At 39.4% G+C, this 18,495-nt stretch overlaps 1 protein-coding gene across 2 annotated transcripts in view; it reads left to right on the top strand.

Annotated features, from left to right (window-relative positions):
• cenpf (centromere protein F) overlaps nt 1-18,495 on the top strand; it is an 87,616-nt gene that overhangs the window by 27,635 nt on the left and 41,486 nt on the right. For both annotated transcript variants that reach the window (XR_011355705.1, XM_069931294.1), the window contains exons 8-11: nt 8,449-8,574; nt 9,852-9,980; nt 10,334-10,456; nt 15,541-15,676. Coding sequence is in view for 1 of the 2 variants with exons in the window: in XM_069931294.1 (XP_069787395.1) it covers nt 8,449-8,574; nt 9,852-9,980; nt 10,334-10,456; nt 15,541-15,676 (514 nt within the window). In the remaining variant the exon portion in view is untranslated. The remainder of the gene's footprint in view (nt 1-8,448; nt 8,575-9,851; nt 9,981-10,333; nt 10,457-15,540; nt 15,677-18,495) is intronic.

The following is an 18,495-nucleotide window of genomic DNA, read 5'->3' as shown; positions in this document are numbered from 1 at the left end:
ATCTTTATGGCGCATTATCTACCTCAGGCATATATGAAATCATACAAGTGTTATTGAACAAATTTTTAAAGTTTTTTATAAAAAAAAAAAGCATACAAGTCTCATGTATCATTACTTTGTCACTGTTCCCTTCACGCGATCACAGTCTGAAATCTGGGGACAGGCAGCAGGCTCCTGTCACAGCCTTTGGGGTGGGGGGAGGGCAGTGGTGGAAGTTGGGTTGGTGGGTGTGAGGGACATACTGGCGTTGCATGGGCAACCACTGAGATCCACCCCTTACAGGATGGACATAATCGTGAAGCGGATGACCTGAACTACATGGGGTTGGGGATTGTTACAGTACTGGGTGCAGGGGGATCTGCTCGAACTAATGCCCACTCGGGCAAAACGTTCTCCTTATTGAGCTCACATATATTGTGCAGCATGCAGCAGGCGAACTCAACATCTGGGACAAAGGCAATCGCAACATCAAGACGCTTGGACAAGCATTGCCAGCGGTCTTTTTAGACAGCCAAAGGCATGCTCCGCCACTATCCTTGCGGAATTCAGCGCCTTGTTAAATGCTCGCTGGTCTGCATCCAGTACTTGATGCTGTGTGAAGCCCTTAATTAGCCTGGTTCTAAGGGGGTATGTTGCATCGCCCACAAGATGAGCTTGGACCTCCACTCCTACATGTTTGGACACCTGTGGGCACAAAAGTGCAGAGATGCTGTTAGTTCACTGACCTGCCCATTTACCCACAAGGCATGAACAATGTCACTGCAAGGAGCGTATAAGGGTTATCACTCGCGTCACGTTCAAAGATGTATCCAGCCTTCTCCTCTGCCTTTCTGTACAGAGGAGAGTTCGCAAGCATGCGTGCATCGTGCGTGTAGCCAGGCCAACCCACAAACATGTCTGAGAAGCTGCAGCATAACAAAGTAGCCTGTACCTGTTGTCATGAGCACTCAAGATGCCGAAAAACAAAGTCAGGGCTCTAATTCACCAGAACTTGTGGTCAACAACCGCTTGCAGAACCACGGAGTGCCACCCTTTGTGAATGTAGTAGGCTGCTGGATCCACATTGGGGGTAATAATGGGAATATGCGACCCATCAATGGTTCCAGCACACCCCCTTTCTGCAAAACTGTCAATTGTCTCCAGGAGGCATGTTCCACTTGGCAGGGAGATGAAACACTTACAAAGGATACCTTTCAAGGCTCCTATCCCGAAGATGGCACTGATGGATTGATACTCACAATGGGTTGCATACCACCACAGGGCCACAGCCAGTCGAATTTCCGGCTCCCAATGGATGCTGCGCATCTGGTCTATGAGGTCGCAGGTGAAGTTCGATGAGTTCCAGCAAGAAGTTGAAGGTGCCATGCATCATATGGAAGTGTCTCCTCCACTCGTCATCAAATTTGGTGAGGATGTTACTCCAGAATGTAGATCCCTGGGATCTGTTCAACCTCCATAGAGACCGATTTGTTATGGCCAATTGACTGACAAGCAACATTCACCTCTGTCTGCGGTGCCTACGCTCTACAAGACTTTCCACCTCGAAATGCCTTTGCAGGAACCATCCCCTGATCTCACTTATGCGCTGTTCAGATCGCATGGAGCTGAGAAGAACCTCAACATATTTCATGGTCTGAACGAGGATTTGGTGTATCTCGTCCTGGATGCTGACACAGGCTGCCAATGTCCCCATAAGCATTTCTCTTCTCCATGATCCTGATCCTGTGTTCCTTACAGCTTCCGGCTCGACGTGCTGCAAATGACGTCAACGCAGCATGGGTGGGACTAGGCCACAGTCCACAGGAGCCATCGTTCACTCAGATGTGGCCCTGCTGGCACATTCAGGTGATAGAAAGTAGACTTCTGCGGCCACCTGAACGTCCCAGCTGCACCTGCCGGTGCATTATCTGCGTCCGTGCATCTAAAAGCGGCTTAAGTTTTAAGTCCTTGGCCCAATTCCACTCGCTGTCCCAGTGAAAACATTTACTCAGTGTTTACCTATAAAATTTATCCTTTTACTTTATTATCCAGTTATTTATTAGTATTGCCTTGCATGACCCATCCCTTCTAGTTCCTAACTATTTTAAAACATTAAGTGACCAAGAAAATGGAGAGTGCTGTGGTGCAGTGTATCTTAATGAGGTCCTCTGGTCAATGCTGTTGGGATTCATTAGCTTTTGTATTTCAAAATATAAGTTGGGACTATCTACTTTGTGAGGGAGGTTAACTATTTCTTATTTCACTCATTGTATACTGTGGTACGATATAAATTGACAATTGTGATATTTTTTTTTCCCCTGCCCCCAGTTGATTTTGTTTTTATTTTCACTAAACTGCAAAGATAATGAAGTAGATTAAGTATGAAAGAGATTCCCCCCCCCCCCCACCATGGTGTGAAAGGGTAAAATCCTGTGATAAATTTCGCTTGGTGCTGTTTGTGTAAGTCAAACCAAGTAATATAAATTGTGTAATGGAGTAAAAAAAAAAATGAACATGTACTTTTGAAATAAGACTTTTACATTTTAGAACTCGGAATCATGTGTTCAGTGTTGGGCAGTGCATTTGATGGAGGCTGACAAAACCTTGAGAAAATGTAAAAGAGATTTTTAAAAATGATGATGGCAATGAAGAACCAGTAATGTGCAGAAACTGAGTTGTCTTTCAGAGCAGAGAATGTTGCTGGGGATTTATTGTGAGGTGTTAGTACTTTGAAGGGGTTTTGCTTAAAAATAGTCTTGGAAGCAAATTCAATAGAAGCATTCAAAAGAGAGCAGAATAATTTCTTAAAGGGTTGTAATTTGGCACAGTATAAAAAAAAAAACCATGGAGTTTATCCTACATTAAGTCAAGTAATCTTTATCATTCATACAATGCTTGCAAGGTAGGACAAGATGGTGTTTATCCAGGATCATGGAGCATATTTACTTAGAGAAAAGTTAGAAAAGCAGTTACCACATAAAAATATTAAGATGTTTACACTGAAATTCCACAGCCCACGATGCTTGATGAGTTCAGGAGCCTGATGGCTTGGGGGAAATAGTCATACCAAAAGGTTGGTCTGTGCATGTCCAGTGGACCAATGGGCTTACACTGGTATTGCATAATTTTGGAAATCTGCAAGCACTGTAGCATTCAGAATTGGCAGAAGTACCATTCTATTCAGTTCTGTTCTAGTATGGAATTCAAAGTAAATAAATTGGTCAACTAGTACTGCAACCATCATTATGTCCTGATTTGCACATAAGAGCACTGAAAATGGTCACAAAATTCACTATCTTTTAGCTCAGCCATTCTCAACCTTTGGTATGGTCCCCTTGGGATTCTGCTCAGTTTATGTGCCCCCTTCCCTGTGAAGCACTCAAGTTTCTTCCGCACTTATCTCCTACTGACTGCATTAAAAAAAATTATGTCAAAGAAACTATCTTGCTAAATCCATATTTGCCTTTTCCCATTGTTTTGGAAATCCATTCAGCGGAGCACCCTTCACCCCAAATTATTTTTTAAATTGTTTAAATTTATGGCATACACTGATAAGCCACGAGAGGAGTGGCATTCTCTTGCAGAGTGGATTCATCTATGAGAATTTATTGGATTGCAATGAAATGACTAATTGTTTTTCAATATCCCTTGCCATCTCATCAATTCTTCTAGAAATGGTAGAATCGCTCAAAGGAATTGCATGAATAGTTTCTTTGGCATTTATTAGTATTATTATTAGAAAATTATTATCTTATTGTCAGATACACTGAAGGCAAAAAAGTGACTCCGTTATGTCATGAGTGTTTCCACTTTTGGCAATCAGTTTTCTTATCTTGACCCATTTCTAATTTCTGTGATGTTTCAGTAATCATCTGTTGGCCTTCTCTCAAATATCTTTTTTATAAATGTTTTATTTTTCACACTATAAACCATATTGACCAAGATACATACAGACATTTTTTCTCTTGAATATATACAGTGTCATTTTCTCCCCCTTTTTCCCCCTTCCCTCCCTCCCTCCCTCACCTCCTTTCCCATTTATTTGAAGTTCAATCAATAAGATACATTAAACCTGTTAAACAATGTTGTCACTTAATAAAAATAAACAAGAAATTTTACTAAGGCAGTTCTTTTCGTTGTCTTCTCCTTCTGTCATTTTAGGTGGTGGAAGTCCATGGTAGGATTTCTCTATTGTATTTCATGTATGGCTCCCATATTTGTTGGAATATTGTGATGTTATTTCTTAAATTATATGTTATTTTTTCTAATGGAATACATTTATTCATTTCTATATACCATTGTTGTATTCTCAAGTTGTCTTCTAATTTCCAGGTTGACATAATACATTTTTTTGCTACAGCTAGGGCTATCATAACAAATCTTTTTTGTGCTCCATCCAAATTGAGTCCGATTTCTTCATTTCTTATATTACTTAGAAGGAAGATCTCTGGGTTTTTTGATATATTGCTTTTTGTGATTTTATTTAATATCTGGTTTAGATCTTCCCAAAATTTTTTCACTTTCTCATGTCCAAATTGCATGAATTGTTGTTCCCGTTTCCTTTTTACAGCGAAAACATCTGTCTGATACTGTTGGGTCCCATTTATTTAACTTTTGAGGTGTGATGTATAGCCTATGTATCCAGTTATATTGTATCATGTGTATATTGTAACCTTGTGTTTATTGTATTTCTCATAGTTCCGGAGCACAGCTTTTCCCATGTTTCATTCTTTATCTTTATGTTTAGATCTTGTTCTCATTTTTGTTTAGGTTTACCGTTTGTTTCCTCGTTCTCCTTTTCTTGCAGTTTGATGTACATGTTTGTTATAATTTTTTAAATTATCATTGTGTCTGTAATCACATATTCAAAATTGCTTCTGGTAACCTCAGACTGTTTCCCAATTTGTCCTTCAAGTAGGTTTTCAGTTGGTGGTATGCAAACATTGTATCGTGAGTTATATTATATTTATCCTTCATTTGTTCAAAGGATAATAATTTATTTCCCGAAAAACAATTTTCTATTCTTTTGATCCCTTTTCTCTCCCATTCTCTGAAGGAAAGGTTATCTTTTGTGAAAGGGATTAGTTGATTTTGCGTCAATATTAGTTTTGGTAGTTGGTAATTTGTTTTATTCCTTTCTACGTGAATCTTCTTCCAAATGTTGAGTAGATGATGCAATACTGGTGAATTTCTACGTTGCACCAATTTTTCATCCCATTTATATAGTATATGTTCAGGAATCTTCTCCCCTATTTTATCTAGTTCTAATCTGGTCCAAACTGGTTTTTCCCTTGTTTGATAAAAATCTGATAGGTATTTTAATTGTGCGGCACTATAATAATTCTTAAAATTTGGTAGAATTTTGTAAACCTCCTTGTTTGTACCATTCTGTTAATTTATCTAGTGCTATCCTCGGTTTCCCCCCTTTCCATAAGAATTTCCTTATTATTTTCTTTAGCTCCTTGAAGAATTTCTCTGTTAGGTGAATTGGTAATGACTGAAATAGGTATTGTATCCTTGGGAAAATGTTCATTTTAATACAGTTTATCCTTCCTATCAGTGTTAGTGGTAAGTCTTTCCAATGCTTTAAGTTGTCTTGTAATTTTTTCATTATATAGATGGCCGAGATTTTTATTTAGTTGTATACCTAGGTATCGCATTGCTTGTGTTTGCCATCTAAATGGTGATTCTTTCCTGAACTTTGTGAAATCCGCATTTTTCATTGGCATTGCTTCACTTTTATTTGGGTTGATCTTGTACCCCGATACTTCTCCATATTCCTTCAATTTCCTATGTAATTGTTTTATTGATATTTCTGGTTCTGTTAAGTATATTATAACGTCATCTGCAAATAGACTGATTTTATATTCCTTCGCTTTTATTTTTATCCCTCTTATTTTATTTTCTGTTCTTATCAGTTCTGCTAGTGGTTCTATAGCTAACACGAACAGTGAGGGAGATAGTGGACATCCCTGCCTTGTTGATCTGATTAAGTTAAATTGTTTTGATATATATCCATTTACTGTCACTTTTGCCAATGGCCCCTTATATAATGCTTTAATCCAATTAATATATTTCTCTGGTAGGCTGAATTTTTGTAGTACTTTGAATAAATAATTCCATTCTACTCTGTCAAAGGCCTTCTCTGCATCTAAAGCAACCGCTACTGTTGGAGTTTTATTTCCTTCTACTGCATAAATTAAGTTAATAAATTTACAGATATTGTCCGTTGTTCATCTTTTTTTAATAAATCCAGTTTGGTCTAGATTTACTATTTTTGGTACATAGTCAGCCAATCAGTTTGCTAATAGTTTAGCTATTATCTTATAATCTGTGTTAAGTTGAGATATTGGTCTATATGACGCTGGTGCTAGTGGATCTTTCCCTGTCTTTGGTATTACTGTAATTATTGCTGTTTTGCATGAATCTGGTATGTTTTGTGTTTTATCAATCTGGTTGATTACTTCCAGGAGGGGAGGAATTAATAAGTCTTTAAATGTTTTATAGAATTCTATTGGGAATTCATCCTCTCCTGGTGTTTTATTGTTCGGTAGTTTTTTTAATATCTCCTGTAATTCTTCTATTTCAAATGGTTTTATTAATTTATTTTGCTCCTCTTTGTAATTTTGGTCGTTCAATTTTAGTTAGAAATTCATCTATTTTGGCTTCTTTCCCTTCGCTTTCAGTTTGATATAGTTGTTTGTAGAATTCCCTGAAGTTTTCATTGATATCTGTTGGATTATATGTAATTTGTTTGTCCTTTTTCCTTAATGCCAATACCATTCTTTTAGTTTGTTCTGTCTTAAGCTGCCACGCTAGAATTTTGTGCGTTTTTTCTCCTAGCTCATAATATTTCTGTTTTGTCTTCATTATGTTCTTCTCCACCTTATATGTTTGTAGTTTTTCATATTTTATTGTCTGCCAATTCTCTTCTTTTAGTTGTATCTTCCTTTATTGCTAATTATTTTTCTGTATTTGTTATTTCCCTTTCCAACTGTTCTGTTTCCCGATTGTAGTCCTTCTTCATTTTAGTTACGTAAGTTATTATTTGCCCTCTGAACGCTTTCATTGCGGCCCATAGTATAAACTTATCTTTCACTGATTCCGTATTTATTTCAAAGTACATTTTAATTTGTCGTTCAATTAATTCTCTAAAATCCTGTCTTTTAAGTAGCATGGAGTTTAATCTCCATCTATACATTCTTGGTGGGATGTCCTCTAGCTCTATTGCCAATAACAGGGGTGAGTGATCTGATAATAGTCTAGCTTTATATTCCGTTTTCCTAACTCTCCCTTGAATGTGGGCTGATAACAGGAATAGGTCTATCCTTGAGTATGTTTTGTGTCTACCCGAATAATATGAATATTCCTTTTCCTTTGGGTGTTGTTTCCTCCATATATCCAAAAGTTGCATTTCTTGCATCGATTTAATTATAAATTTGGTTACTTTGTTCTTTCTGTTAGTGTTTTTTCCAGTTTTATCCATGTTTGAGTTCCTTCTCTCAAATATCTTGAAGGGTTTTGAAGTAATCCAAGAGTTTATCTTCCTTCTCTTTAAGTACACTTTCTATATGTTGTTTCAGCTTGTGTGGCCTCATGCCTTTGTTTGAAAATGTGTTCAAACAAATCAAACACCTGGGTAGAGAAGGGTTTTGTGGAGATGTAATGAAACCATATGATAAGTATTCCACCAAATGCTGCCACCACTTTTTGTCAAAGAACTCATGGGTAAAATTATTTCTGAGAGTAACAAAAATGAATTATTACAAAACGAAAGTTCTTACAAGGGTTAGCTCAAAAGTCTTCTTTAATTTTACGTAAAATATTGAACAGTACATACCTTCTTTAATAAAAGCTAGTAGAAGACATGAATTCACAACCTGTCGCAAAAACTCAAAGCAAAATGAGGACTCTTGAAGATGCGAGAAATATGGAGCAAAACTTTATGGCTTGCACGCTTACTTCCTGGAATTGAAAGCAATAGAACAAAAGAGGAAGACAATGTGGAAGCCAATTCATAGCCAAAATACAATCATGTTGAAGCAAGGAATGCTCTGAAAATGTTAATTTTCGGCATTTATCTAGGTTATTCTAAGTTGTCTCCAAATGCCTCCAAACTTGAAAAACATCTTGCATTGCTTGGCACCTACACCACAAAGCCTAGCAGCAAAGTCCTTTCCTTACCCAAAAAATGTTTAATCCGTTTAGTTTCCATTCCCCCCCCTCCCCCCCATTATTAAAGATTTCAATCCTTGACCCCCTGTTAATGTGCTGTGGCCCTAGAGGTGACGTATGGCCCCTCGTTGAGAATGGCTGTTTTAGGTAAAAACAACAAATTTTGAAGTTTTATTCATTTTAAACTTGACACTAATTTTGATATAATTTGCTTTCTGTTGCATTACAAACAATAAGACTTATGCCGGAATGAATTGAGAAATAATATAAAAATCTGTTTCTCTACCCTCTTAGTATGTGATGGTTGAGCAAAAACTAAAGCAGGTGTCAGAAGAACTGAGCTGCTGTAGGCAAAATGCTGAGAGTACACGGCGCAGTGTTGAGCAGAAGTTGAAAGACAAGGAAAAAGAATTCCAAGAGGTGATATACAATTACATTATAATTATAAAAGCATTATAATTAAATAAGAAAATTGCTGTTGCAATTTTGATGTTATCATAATTGTCACATGACTTGATAACTTCCTTCAGACTTGTGTACTGTTGTTAAGGTGGAATTTATGCCAAAGTTTGGATAGCAAAGAAACCTATGGGTCAAAAAAAAGTCTACTGGTGTAATTTACTGAGTTGAGCAGCATCAATGGAGGGGAAAAAATTGTTAATGTTTCAGGTTAGAAGGGTTCTCACATAAAAAGTCAACAAATCATCGCACAAGATGGTGAGTGACAAAAACTATTTGAAGGTCGGCAGTCTCGAGATTTTTCATTTTATGTTGATGTGACATAACCCCCAAATGTTGTATTCCTGATTGTTGAGCATATGTTTTGGGCTCATATTGATGTATGCCTCCAATCAGCATAGTTTATGCAAGAGTGCAAGTTGCAATCATGGAAATGACAAACTGCTTAGTTGGCAGTGGAATCCATGGGCATGAGTTTTGACATACAATGAGCCTGTTCGAATTTTGGAGGTGTCTTGACTCCCATGTGTTTCTTGGACAGTGTTATCCAATGATAATTCAGTGATCCTGTTATATTGCTACAGTACACACTATTAGCTATTTGTATTATTCCTACAAGCATTGAGGTGACATGCCCAACTCTGGAGTCTAGTATTTACTTACTGATTAAAACCATCTCTGTATGCTTAATGGATCATGCAGACTGTGGCTATCATTGGATTACAGTGGTATAGGGTTTTACAAATATTGGAGTACAAACCAGCAGATTTTTAGAATGGTGGATTGTGAGCTGTTATTTGCAATACAACTAAATTAAAATGATTGCAGCCTCAATGCTTTGTGGAAGGGAGGGGGTAGGAGAAAATGTGGAAATGGTTCTGTAGCGTTGGGTAAATAATTTGATGAAAAGAATGGGTGATAACTGTAACAGTTAACATTGCCGTGCCACTAATTCTGATGGTGGTGTAGAATTTCTGCCCTATTTTAGTCATTTGGGGCGTTTTTAATTTTTATCAGCACCAAATAGAGGCAAGCACTGTGACAAAGTAGCTTCTGTGTATTCTTGACAAAATGGACAAGAGTAAGAACAATGATTTGTGGGGAAATTCAGGATGTTAAATGCAAATTGTTAGATTTGTTTAATTTATCTGCACACTAGCATGGCTGAAATGGAATATTTGATAAATTGTGGTTGTTGCTTAACATTTGAAATTACAAGTATATCTCCTACTTTACAGGAAATTGCTCATCATCAACATTCCTTGCGAAGCCTAGATCAACAATCCATCCATACAAAAAATAAACTGAATCAGGAATTGCAACAAGCTAAGAAAGACTACAACATTCTGCAATTAGACATTGATAAAGTATGCTCTTTTTAATTCAAAATTAAAAGATTCAGATCTCATTACCGGGTGCAATGCAATTTATGAATTAATTATAGATTCAGACTCCTGCTCAATTATGAATCAGTCAACTTGCTTAACATCTATTCTTGTTGCACAATAAAGCCAATGCAAACTCTTAAACACAACAGATAAACTCCAGATCTGAAAGGCATCATGCACTGGAGTGAAGAATTTTATTTCTATTCATTTCTGTAATTTCTTTTGTAGTGGAGAACAACAAACTAACTTTAAAATTATTTATGTTTTACCTTTTGGACATTAAGAGATCAAAGCATATGTAACAAAATACCAGCATTTTTTTTAAATTTCAGTTAACAGCATGCAAACATAAACTGGAAAAGGAAATGGATGAAATCAGGCAACAATTGCGTCACTCAGATCAAATGCTTAAGGCACATCAGTCAAAGGAAAATGATCTGAAGAAAAAGCTTGAAGTGAGTGTTAATAAATAATTTAGATGTATTTTGGAAGTTCTATCTGTAATTTTTGTATTTTTTTTATAATCTCAAGTTCTCGAAATATCAGAAACATGGTCATTTTTCCCTGACCACTTAAAAAAAAAAATTAATGACGTTTTAAAATCTAATTTATTGACTCTTTATCAACAACAAAATTTAAGGATGAGCTCCATCAATGGCAAATGAGGGGTAAATGAAGTGAAATAGGAGGGTGTAGCGAGGTCACCACACACACACACACACACACACACACACACACACACACACACACACACACACACACACACACACACACACACACACACACACACACACACACACACACACACACACACACACACACACACACACACACACTGTATTCGACACTGAGTTTATTCAGTGGTGGCTTTGTCTTTTATAGTCAGCTCAGCCGAGTCACCACTGCACCACTGGGGCATGGCTTTAGCGGGCCGGCAGCCTATTGGTTACTTCGGATGCCCGGGCCCTGATTGGGACCCTGCAATCCAAAGGGGGTGACTGGCCATTTTCACCGCTCTGCCCATGGCCTATAGAAACTGACATTTCAGCCTGCACGATGCTTTGCTGGTCACCGCAGTCGACAGCCAATTTCTGTGTCGGCCCGAGCTGCAGGCCACTACATGACCCCACCCCCACCCCACAGAACCGGTGATTGGGGCACTGTCTTTAGGAGGCTGACCCTTGTGCTGCAGGGTCGGGTGCATGATGGGCTGGTCAAAGTCCAAGTAGACCGGTTTCAATCAGTCGAGTGTGAGTCTCTTCCCTGCCACCAATGTCCAAAACACAGGTGGAGCCGTTGTGGCTGAGGAACAGTAGGGCCTCGTTAAGGCCTCTGGAGGAGTGGCTGGTGAGCCCCATGCTGAAAAAAACACCAGTTTGGAGTCAATAAAGTTCTTTGGTACATAAGTGCAAAGGTGGCCGTGGTGTCTAGGGTTAGCGGGGGCTAGGGTGCCTAGGCACTTGTGTAGTTGGGACTATCTGGTCACTGGGGGCTGCCCTAAGTCCACAGGGGCCGTCACGAATTCGCCCGGTATAATGCGGGGTGTGCCATAGACTAACTCGGCAGAGGATGCCTTGAGGTCCTCCTTGGGTGTGGTGTGGATGCCTAACAGGACCAGAAGGAGTTTGTTGGCCCAGTTAGGTCTGGTAAGCCGTGCCATTAAGGCTGCCTTAAGATGTCTGTGCAATCTCTCCACCAACCCATTGGCTTGTGGGTGATACACCATGGTGTGGTGGAGTTGGGTCCCCAGGGTGTAACTAAGGCAGTCCACAGACTGGAAGTAAATTGGGCCCCCCTGTCCAATATAAGGTGTTCCGGGATTCCAAAACATGCTACCCAAGTGTTGAGTAAAGCCCGTGCGCATGATTCTGTGGAAGTCTGATACTGGCACTGCCTATGGTCATCCGGTCGACCATTGTGAGAAGGTAATGTGCACCTCTGGATACAGGTAGGGGCCCCACAATGTCAATGTGCACGAGGCTGAAGCGGTGACATGCTGATTTGAATGTCTGGTGGAGCTTTGATAATGAGTCTGGATTTTGGATGACTGGCACTGAGTACAAGTCCTGGCCCACAGGGCGACCTCTGTGGAGGCTGTGCCAGACATACCTGTTCAACACCATTTTGACTGTATTCCTGATGGTGGGGTGAGCCAAGCTGTGGACCATGTTGAAAAACCTCCCTCTTCCATCCGGCTGGAAATGACAGAACTTCACCCGTTGAGGTGTCACAGAGCAGTGTGCGATTGCCGGGGACGATCTGAATGTCCTCCAGTTGTTAACTGGTGAATGCTGTTTGGTACGCCAGAATGCCAGTGTATGTTTGCTGCACATCAGCCAGGGCCTTGCAGTTGATGCTGGACGGGATAAGGCGCGGCCACCATGTTGGATTTGCCGGCTATGTGTTCAATGTCCATTGTAAATTTGAAATGTAGGACAGGTGCCGCTGTTGCCTGGCTGACCACTGATCTGACACTTTACTGAATGCGAAAGTAAGCGTTTGTGGTCTATGTGAATTTTGAACTTCCTGTCCTCCAGGAAGTAACGAAAGTGCCGAATTGCCAGGTATAAGGCTAACCGTTCTCTATCAAAGGCACTGTCCTTGAGCTCTGGTGGCCTGAGGTGTTTACTGAAAAAGTCCAGTGGTTGCCATTATCCATTTACCAGTTGTTCAAGTACACCCCCAACCGCTCTGCTAGAGGTATCTGTTGTGAGGGCGATTGGGGCGTCTGTCCACGGGTGCACGAGGATGGTGGCATTGGCTAGGGTATTTTTGGTGACCAAAGCCTTGGTCGCCTCCTGAGTTCATTATATGTTTTAACTGGGTCCTGCTATGAGGGGAAAGAGTAGGCAAATGATGTGGGCCACTGCAAGTATGAAATGGTGATTAAAAATTTACCATACCTGCAAACTCTTGAGGTCCCTTCACCGTCAATGGCGTAGGGAAAGAGTGGATAGCATCCACCTTAGTGGATAACAGTTTGGCTCCATGTCGGTCGATACAATGGCCCAGGAAAGTCAATAGTCTCTCAGCCAAACTTGGCCAGGTTGATATTTAGGCTGAAATCGCTCAGCCTGGAGAATAATTGTTTTAAGTGAGCGGCATGCTTGGTGTGGGCATGGCTGGCAATTAAAATGTCTTCAAGGTAGACGAAAGCAAAATGCAGATCCTGGCCCAATGCAGATCCCAGCCCATTTCATACATCAGCCTTTGAAAAGTCTGAGCCACGCTTGTTTAACCTGAAGTGCATGCGGAGAAATTCAAACAATCCAAAGGGGGTTATGATAGCAGTTTTCGGGGTGTGGTGATGATGGGGAGTTCTGCTAGGACCCAAATTAGTTGTTGGCAGTACTCAATGAGTGCAGGTGGGGGCTTGCAAGTTCAGTGCCCTTGAGCGAGAGTAACTGAAATGTCCGGGCGTTCTCCAGCTGGCACCCCTTGATATCCACCAGGAGTGAATTGGCCCACAGGAATTCTGCACCCAGTAATGGTTGTTGCACGGCCGCCACTGTAATTGTCTATCCCCGAAGCATATGGGAATGGTGCGGGTGCTGAATGTTTGGATGTTGGAGCCATTTGCCGCTCAAAGCTCACAGCCCGCTTTGCCGCAGCAGGCTTCCAGGCTGGTCGGGAACTGATGCTTATTGTGCCCCAGTGTCTACCAAGAAACTTCGGCCTGACAGGGAGTCTTGAATGTGTAGCAGGCTATATCAGTTGGCCAGTCGTCACAGCCATTAATGATGGCTGGCCTGGACATTGCCCTGGAACACGCAGGGGGAGCAGCATTGACAGGCCTCGGAACCCCACCGTCGATGACAGAAACAGCACTGGTCACTGGTGTGGTCGGTGGTCTTCCTCGACGGGTGCTGAAGATGTGGTGCTATCACCTGCTCAAGCAAAGTGCCACCCATAGCAGGTCTGGTTGGGCAGCCACCTTCCTGGGGTCATCAAAGTCTTCCTCTGCGATGAGCAGCCGGATGTCCTCAGGTAGCCTCTCCAGGAAGATCTGCTGGAACAGCGGGCAGGAGGTGTGGCCTTCGTTGAGAGCAAATATGTTGCTCATGAGGGCGGAAGGGGTCCTGTCCCCCAAAGGTCAATATTCAACAGTCAGGCAGTATGCTTGTGCTTTGAAAGCCAGAAGGTGTGGGTTAACAGCTCTTTGATGGCCACATAACTTCCTTGTTCCAGAGGCTGCTGGAGGAAGTTGGAGAACTGTGGTGTCCTGATCAAGGGTGCCAACCACATGGTAATAGCATGTCGTCGGTGGAGATCCGTCGAATGGCGGACTGCGCCTTGGAATGCTGGAACCACACCTGTGGTTGTGACGTCTAGAAGCTAAGCAGCCTCAATGCTACAGCATTGATCACAGGTTGCTCTTCCATCTTTGGGTCCAAAGCGCCATTTGGACCAGTCGGGGGTCACCACTTTAACGAGGTCGCTCTGGCTACAACTAGGTTACAGCTCTCGGTTATAGCCCTAAGGCTGTAGCTTGAATCTGCAGAAGAAAGACATGCATACCAGTAGAGTGTATTCGACACAGTTTATTCAGTGGCTGCTCTGCCTTTTATAATCAGCTCGGCCACGTCACCTCCAGAGCGTGTCTTGAGTGAGCCGGCTACCGATTGGTTACCTCAGATGCCTGGCCCCCTGCGATCCACCGGCGTGATTAGCCAGTTGCACCGCTCTGCTGGTGGCCTATGGAAATTGGCATCTCAGCCCTCACGATGCTTTGCCGGTCTCAGTGTCCGACGGGCATTTCCTGTGTCGGCCCAAGGCGTGGGCCGCTACAAGGGAATGATTCATCGATGGATTTTGGAGTTTTAAAACATGGCAGGACGAGTTAAGGAATTCAGTGTCATTGGATGTAGTGGTGGGGGAACAGGGAGTGTTTATTTGTAGGGTTATGTGGGGGTGGTTGGGGAGGTTTTGAAATTTTGGAGGGACAGTGCAATTTTATGTAAGTCTTTATTTAACTTGTGTGCAGGCTGGAGAAAGCCTGGAAAACAGGAAACTTGAAATAATTAAAAACAAAATGCTGGAAGGAAGCATCATTGGGAAGAGAAATGGCTTTCAAGTCAAGGACCTTTCATTAGAACTGGAAAAAAATGGAAAATACTTATTCTCACATCTCTCTCACACACATACCATGTGCAACGTAATATGCTTGGATTTATCCAGTTCTGATGAGGGGTTCATTATTAGAACCAGGAGCACTGACTCTTTCTCACCCCACTGATTCTGCTTGGCCTTTGTGCATTTTCTCTTTGTTTTGGTTTTCCAGTATCTGCCATTTTTTTTTATTGTTGTTGCTCCAAATGAAATAATAAGTCTGCAGATGGCAGAGGTGAAAACTTAAACTGGTGGATTGATGTAAAATGGTCGTGTTAGAATTTTTTTTCTCTTTTTGGGAGATCATGTCAGCACTGAGAAGTAATTACTCTTCAAAGTTATTTGATTCTATTGTATTGAGCCTTATATGTTCATATTCTTTTGGGCTATAATTTGATAGAAATGAGCTTTAACAATTTTCTTCTGTCAGGATGTTCAGAAAGAAAGAAATAGTTTTGGAACACAGCTACATCAGAATACCACCCAAATTCACAAGCTGGAAAATGAACTAAAGAAGACCAAACAGGATTTTAACCGTGCCTGCAGTTATGGGGAAGAGATGAAAAGTAAATCTTTTACCTTTAATCATTAGCGAAGTGAAATGTTACAAAGATGAACACAAACTGGTTAACCATTCTTTTTCATTTTGTAAGCAATTATTTTAGGAATTTTAGTATTTGTAAGTGATTTCTCAAACCACTCTTGGAAAACAACTGTGTTAAATCTCCACAAATCACTTGTGGGTCTATGATTGTGCAGCCCTGTTTAAAGACAATCTTTCCTTGCTTCATTGGCTTTTGATAACTTTCCAGGGCATTGAACAGTTTATAAAATTCCCTGTGGAGGTAACTGATATGATTTGTAGCCAACAGTTGATTTATCTGCCATATGGAAATCAAAAATGGTACATGGGAATAAAATTAGAAATCCATATCACCACCAAATAAACAGTTTTGAGGTGTGATTTTGATTGCCCATGTGTTACTGAAGATGGGCTAGGCCGTCGTTCCTTGTCTTTCAACATTAAAAATTACAAAGCATGTTACATTTGCATTTGGTTGATTGATTATGTTAATGATTTAATACAATGATAATCATGAATACTATTCACATAGCACTGATAATTAAAAGAAGAATGAGAGGAGCACAAAATAAAAATTGTTAATTATTTCTAATTTCTGCATGCATCATTCTAGAGTCAGACCATTGTTATGGCAAAATTATATCAATAAATCTTATTTTCTTTTCTAAAGAAATAATTCTTTTCTAAAGAAATTTCTGGAATTGCTCATACTAAACAGTCAACTTGCAGTAGATTCTCCTTTTTTTAAACTATTTATTCGTTCAAAAAACAAATAATATGACATGTATAACAATTAACCATAAACATTAATGTTTTTTATATATATATTTAAAAAAAAGAGAAAAGAACCCCCCCCCTTCAGCCAACTCTCCTAAGGAGAGCCATAAAAAAGAAAAAATATTAAAGAAAAATGAAATATACATATTAAGATCTAATCAATGTAAATTGAAATGTAAATATTCTAAATATAACGACCACTTATTAATAAAAAATTATAATTATCATGCAAAACATATGTAATTTTTTCCATTATTAAACAATATTTCATCTCATTATGCCACCTATTAATATCAATCATATTTGTATCTTTCCACGTACTAGCAATATTTTTTTGCTGCGGATAAAGCTAAATATACAAAAGCAAGCTGAAACTTATCTAATCCCAAGCCTTTCAAAGGTTGCAAACTACCCAATAAAAATACTGTTGGATCTAAAACTATTTTAATCTTATACAGATATTCTAAAAACGATTGAATTTTCTTCCAAAAAGATTGTATATGTATACATGACTAAACAGCATGAAAAAAAGTTCCAACCGTATCACCACATCTAAAACACAAGTCTTATTCATGAAAACCATACTTTTTTAATTTTTCAGGTGTTAAATATAATTGATGTAAAATATTATAGTTAATCATTGCACAACAGGCATTTATCAATCTAGTTACACTATCATAACAAATATCTAACCAATCATCTTCGGAAAAAATAAAACCAGTATCTGTTTTTATAAACCCAGATCTATCCCAACCCTTTTTATCCATATCCTCCTGTAATATTTGATAAATAGATGAAATATAACCCTTCTCTGGTACCTTCATAAGAAAAGTCTCAAATTTAGTCATTTGGTAGAGTAGAAAATCATATCTCTACCAAACATGCATCTTACCAAAGATCGAATTTGATAATATAGAAACAAAGAATTATTATCAATATCAAAACCTTCCCTCATCTGATTAAAAGATAAAAATTTACCCTCTTTAAAACAATCTCCCAAATTTTTCATACCTTTAAATCTCCAATGCAATAAACTTTGATTATGTATTGAAAAAGGAATAAGTTGATTATTATACAACTGAGTCAAAGCCCTAGAGCCTATCATTTTATTTTTCTTTATCCGTAACTTAATTAAATGTTTTAGTATAGGCACATTATATTGTTGTAACAAATTTATATTCCATCAAAAACAAAAATTGATGTATTTCAAATTCAGAAATATTTGTCATCTCAATTTTGGCCCAACTAGGAGGCCGTACCAAATCCATCAATGAACTAATAAATTTAAGTTGGGCCACTTCATAATAATTTTGAAAATGTGGTAAACATAATCCCCCTAACTCTTATTTCCAAGTTAATTTATTCAAAGCCACTCTCAAATTTACAGATTCTCCTTTTTTGAGCTTTGTGCCAATGTGAGTTAAACATTCCTCAAAAGAAAGGAAGAACATTTGTAGTTAATCCAGCATTTCCCAAAAGGATGATATTGAACAGCATTTGGTTTGAGTTGGTTTTCATTAATGGATTTTATCAAAGAAAATGGATTTTTTATCAATTAATATTTTTCCTCTTTGATCTCTAATAGAATTTAAAATTGCTCTGCTTCATTTTTAATAGAACTATTTTAAAATTTAAAAATCCCTTCGTATTTGAATATACAGTAAATTTAGATTCCATCTTCAGTCAATGGCACTGTAACTGTTGCGCTAAAGCAACAATAATTGTGCTGCTGTCAGAATTAGCCCCAAGTTTACAGGTAAAACCTTATTAATGTACCTAATACTAATAAAGATAGAGACTCTTACTATATAGACAATACTAGGCAGAGATAGGGAGACACTTTGGGAGAGTCACCATAGTGGCAAGCAGCATCAACTGGCTATTCTTCCTGGTGTCCCGGTCAGTCCCTTGGCGCAACCAGACTCATCTCCATGCCAGTGTCCCGGTAAGGCCCTCAGCGGAACCCAACTCTCCTCCATGCAAGTGTCCAGTCAGGCCCGGGTTACCTCCATGCAAATTCCTGAT

The sequence above is a fragment of the Narcine bancroftii genome, chromosome 4 (genome assembly GCF_036971445.1).
Source record: "Narcine bancroftii isolate sNarBan1 chromosome 4, sNarBan1.hap1, whole genome shotgun sequence".
Taxonomy (NCBI): Eukaryota; Metazoa; Chordata; class Chondrichthyes; order Torpediniformes; family Narcinidae; genus Narcine; species Narcine bancroftii.
This window is presented reverse-complemented; position numbering and strand designations above follow the sequence as displayed.